The sequence below is a fragment of the Elephantulus edwardii genome, unplaced genomic scaffold (genome assembly GCF_000299155.1).
Source record: "Elephantulus edwardii isolate Elephantulus edwardi_28Jun2011 unplaced genomic scaffold, EleEdw1.0 scaffold00530, whole genome shotgun sequence".
Classification (NCBI taxonomy): Eukaryota; Metazoa; Chordata; class Mammalia; order Macroscelidea; family Macroscelididae; genus Elephantulus; species Elephantulus edwardii.
Genome location: NW_006400280.1, coordinates 255162 through 260122, shown reverse-complemented (window position 1 = coordinate 260122; position 4961 = coordinate 255162). Strand labels below are relative to the sequence as shown.

General features: G+C 37.5%; 1 protein-coding gene and 1 pseudogene across 1 annotated transcript in view; both read right to left on the bottom strand.

Annotated features, from left to right (window-relative positions):
• LOC102869990 (DNA replication complex GINS protein PSF1-like) overlaps positions 1-4961 on the bottom strand; it is a 76473-nt gene that overhangs the window by 55596 nt on the left and 15916 nt on the right. Inside the window, exon 2 of the mRNA XM_006903188.1 lies at positions 4552-4616. Coding sequence (XP_006903250.1) covers positions 4552-4616 — 65 coding nt within the window. The remainder of the gene's footprint in view (positions 1-4551; positions 4617-4961) is intronic.
• LOC102870806 overlaps positions 4782-4961 on the bottom strand; it is a 15007-nt pseudogene continuing 14827 nt past the window's right edge.

The following is a 4961-nucleotide window of genomic DNA, read 5'->3' as shown; positions in this document are numbered from 1 at the left end:
GCTGTTAGGGACCTCTACAAAGTATTGAAGAGCAATGGTGTCTCTCTGGAGACTAAGGTGCATCTGACAGGCCATGGTCTTTGCTATCACTTGTTATGCAAGAGATTTGGACAGTGACTAAGGAGGATTGAAGGAGAATTGATGCCTTTGAGCTGTGGTGCTGGAGAAGAATACTGGGAGTACCATGGACTGCTTGGAAAACAAACAGATTCAGCCTGGAAAAGGGTTAAGCCAGGAGGCTCCTTGGAGGCAAGGATTCTGAGGCTCCCTCTAACATACTTTGGACAAGTTTTAAGGAGGGGACCTGTCCTTGGAGAGGGACATCATGGTTGGCAGGGTGGAGGAACAGCGCAGGAAGAGAAGGCCCTCTATGAGGTGGATTGATTCAGTGACTGGGGTAATCGGGATGGGTGTGTTAGAGACAGTGCACATGGCACAGGACAGAGGAGAGTTTAGGGCTGTTGTACACAGGGTTGCTATGAGTCGCAAGCAACTCAACAGCACATAACAACAACATAACATAATGATCCCTAAGTGTATAGTCTTAAATCAAGTTTTAGCATATGTACTAACTCTTTCTTTGGTGGTACTTCCAAATCTTCACTGTAATAAACTTTTTTAAAAGCACCAAAAACTCACTGCCATCAAGTCAAAAATTACTCACAGCTGACTTTTTAGCAGGTTTCTGGAGGTGGTAAATTGCACAGGATGAGATAGCTTTCTCCAGCAGAGTGGCTAGTGGATTTGAAATACCAAGGAAGGTTAGCAGTGCAACTCCCTGAAGACTACACTACCTGAGCTCCCTCACTGTAATAAAGCTAAATGAAATTAACATGGTTCTTCACTTATTCAACAAGTATGTTAGTATGCTGCACACAAGCAACAAATATTTTGATGAATCTACTTCGGATCCTGATGTCACATTTCTCCTCAGAGCCCAGCCTCCCAGATAATCTGTTCTGCATATATGTTGAAAAGATAAGGAGATAGGACACATCCTTGGTGCACACCTTTCTCAATTTGGAACCATGAACTATTTCCTTGCTCTGTTCAGATGATTGCCTCTCGGTCCAAGAACAGGCTTCACATAACACAATCAAGTGTTCTGGGATTCCCATTCTTCTCAGGGTCAGCTACAGTTTATTGTGATCTACACAAATGCCTTTGAATAGTCAATGAAACAGACAGACAGACATTCCTCTGGTACTCTCTGCTTTCAGTTAAGATCTATGAGACATTAGCTTTACTATCCCTAGTACCACGGCCTCTTCTAAACCCAGCCCGCACATCAGGCAGTTCTCTGTAGATGTGCTGTGCCAGTCGTTTTTGGATAATCTTTAGCAGAATCTTGCTTGCATGTAATATCAATGATACCATTCAATAATTACACATTCTGTCAGATCACCCTTCTTTGGAATGGGAACAAATATAGATCTCTTCCAGTCAGTTAGCCAGGTGGCTATCCTCCAGGTTTCTTGGCACAACTTGGTGAACACATCCAGGGCAGTGTCTGTTTGTTGAAATATGTCCAACTGGTATGCCATATTCCTCAGGCCTTGTTTTTAGCCAGTTCTTTCAGAGCAGCTTGAACTTCTTCCTTCATCACCACAAGCTCTTGCTCATACATTGTTTCATGAAATTCTTTTGTGTCCGCCAATTCCTTTTGGTACAATGACTCTGTATACTCTTTGTATCTTCTTTTAATGCTTCCTAGATCATTCAATATTCTGCCCAAAGCATCCTTAAGTATTGCAGCTCAAGGTTTGAATTTGTTCTTCAGTTTAAGAAATGTTGAGTGAAATATCTCAGTAACAAAAGGACAAATCCTGCATAGTGCCATTGTTGTAAAGCGGAACTGACATCAGAGTTGGGGAGAATCTAAAAGGGGATAAATAATATATATTGTATTGAAATAAATGAGGGAGAGAACTGTTTAGGAATAATATACAATATTATTGTTATGACAAGAATCCATAATGAAAGCTACATAGTGGTATGGACTGGAAGGGGGGATTGTATAACAATGAAAGAATATTTTTTTTTTACTTTTTAAAGAGAAAAGCGAACTGGAAGGGGGGACAGGGAGAAAAATGTGCAACAACAAATGAATGGAAATAAACGAAAACTAAAAGTTTTTTTTTTAAAAAAAAAAGAAATGCTGAGCGAGTTTGGCCCTTTTGATTTTCTGACTCCAGCTCCTTGCACTTAGTTTAAAAAACAAACAAAAAACCACAAAAACCCTTCACCAAAGAAGACATTCAGATGGCAACAAGGACATGAAGAAATGTTCAAAATCCCTAGCTCTATAGAGATGCAAATCAAAACAGCTACGAGATATCATCTCACCCCAGTAAGAATAGCAAAATTTAGCAGAACAGCAAACATTAAACGCTGGCGAGGTTGTGGAGAAACTGGAACCCTTATTCCCTGTTCATGGGAGTGTAAATGGTGCAACCACTATGGAAGGCTGTATGGTGCTTTCTACTACTGAGAATTTACCCTAAAGAAATCAGAGCTGCCACCCAAGCAGATATATGCACACCCATGTTTATTGCGGCTTTGTTCCCAATGGCAAAGAGCTGAAACAACCCAAATGCCTATCAACAATCGAATGGAGAAGCTATGGTATATAGTCACACACTGGAATACTATGCAGCATTGAAAAACAAGGAACTCATGAAATATTAAGTAAAATGGATGACTCTGGAGGACATTATGCTGAGTAAAATATCTCAGTCACAAAAGGAAAAATAATGCGCAGGGCCACTGTTGTAAAATGGGAGTGATATAAGAGTCGAGGGAAGACAGAAAAGGAGGGGAGAAATGATGTATATTGCCTTGAAACAGACGAGGGAGAGAACAGTTTAAAAGGGATATATGAATGGGTATTTTTGTCATTACAGAAGTCCAGGGTGAAGGCTACATAGTGGAGCGGACTTGGGAGGGGAGGGATTGTATAACAATGAAAGAGTTTTTCTTTCTTTTCAAGGAGAAGAGTGAACTGGGGGGGAGGAGGTGGGTAGGGAGAAAGGTGCAACAATGAATGATTGGAAACCCTAAGTCTCTATAAACTTTCATTAATGTTCATTTTTAAAAATTTGCCTTAAGTATTATATTCTTTCTTAAAAAAATATTAGTTTGCATACAGAATTCCTATATATTGTTTCATTCACTTACATTTTGTTTCATACATTTCTTCATTCACATTGTTTGCTCATTCCCATATACTGGTTTATAAAACTAATTACCATTGATCTATGGCCACTATCACCCTGTTTTTTCAGGTCCCCACTAGACCTCTCCTAAATCCTTTACCTCCTCCCTCTGCCCACCAGACTCTGAGACTCCATGATTTTTCCCCCTCCCCACCTTCTTCTTTCCCCTTTTAACTTTTATATATATCTTACTAGATATTCTTTTATTTTAACAAAAAGTCTTATGCAATATTTGTCTTTATGAGACTGAGTTCACTCAGCATAATGCTTTCTTATGTTATATATTAATATTATACTCTGTTAAGAGCTATCTATATGACATCAAATTGACAACAGCAACTTTAAAAATTAGATAAGAAATTTAGGGAACAGAAGTTTATGTTACTGAAGGAGGAACAACCCAGAAAATGAGGGTGAGAATATTGTACAATTCAAAAATTTTCAGTAAACAATATGACTACATTTGAACTGTTGAACTGGTATGTTTTGTTTACACATTCTCAACAACAACAAGAAAAAGTAGTGGAAGGAAAAAAGTATTGTACCTCCTAAGTCCAAAGGAAAAAACCACATGTCATAGAGATAACTGCTAAGCTGAGGTATTAAAAACCTCAACTTCAATACATTAGTTGGGAATATTTCATTTAATTACTCTAGTCATAAAAGTTTATTAATTTGTTTTTCAATCCAAATTCCCCATTGTGCCAAATACTAAACTCACTCTTACTATGTATAAATGTATAGCCCTTTTGTTGTTAGGTATCATCAAGTCAGAAATGACTCATCGTTGATCCTTCAGCAGGTTTTCAGAGGCAATAAATTGCACAGTAGGAGATATTTCATATTTCTCCCTCAGAGCAGCTGATGAATCCAAACTGCATGCCTCTGGGCTGGCAGCACAACTCCTTACCACTAAGCCACCAGAGCTACCTAATTCTCAGTAACACAATTCACACTATCATAAATCGCTATTGCTTCTACCATACTTATATATTATAGTTCTCCTTTTATTCAATTAACAGTGAAAACAATATGCTCAATTTTGTTAGATTTTTTTTGCTTGCTCACATTTCATTTCTTTTAGGTATGTTCTAATTCCCATCCAGTGCTATCAACCAGAAGTTAAATATTTATCAAGCACCTACCATTTGGACACAATAATGACTAATAGCAATCCCTTTAGTTTTGTGCTAAGTTATACAGGTAGAACACGATCAGATGCACAAAGAATTTGGGGGAGGGGGGAAGAAGACCAAAATATGATGCAAGGTTTTCTGATTCAGTATCTAATTTTTAATCTGTTTTTTTTAAAAAAAAAATTCTTATCAAAACTTACACATCTGACTGGTTTTGTTCATATAATGTTTTCATCTCTTCTAGAACATGCCTGAGTCCATCCTCCTGGAACATATAAATTTATATTGATATACATTCAGTAATTTGCATATATATATATATATACACTCACATACATACATACATATTATACATACACACACAGAGGAGACATATATTCCAAACCTGTTGTCATTGAGTTGATTCTGACTCATATTTACATATACCTCATCAGAGGTCAATAAAGCCCTACAGAAACAAGTATAAGTACATAATTCAAAATTAATGAGAAAAATAAGGCTTAAAAGGTTACTATCACAAACAAAATATTTTGGTAAATAATCCAATAGAAAAATGGGCACAGGATATGAACAGACATTTCACCGAAGACGACATTCAGATGGCTAACAA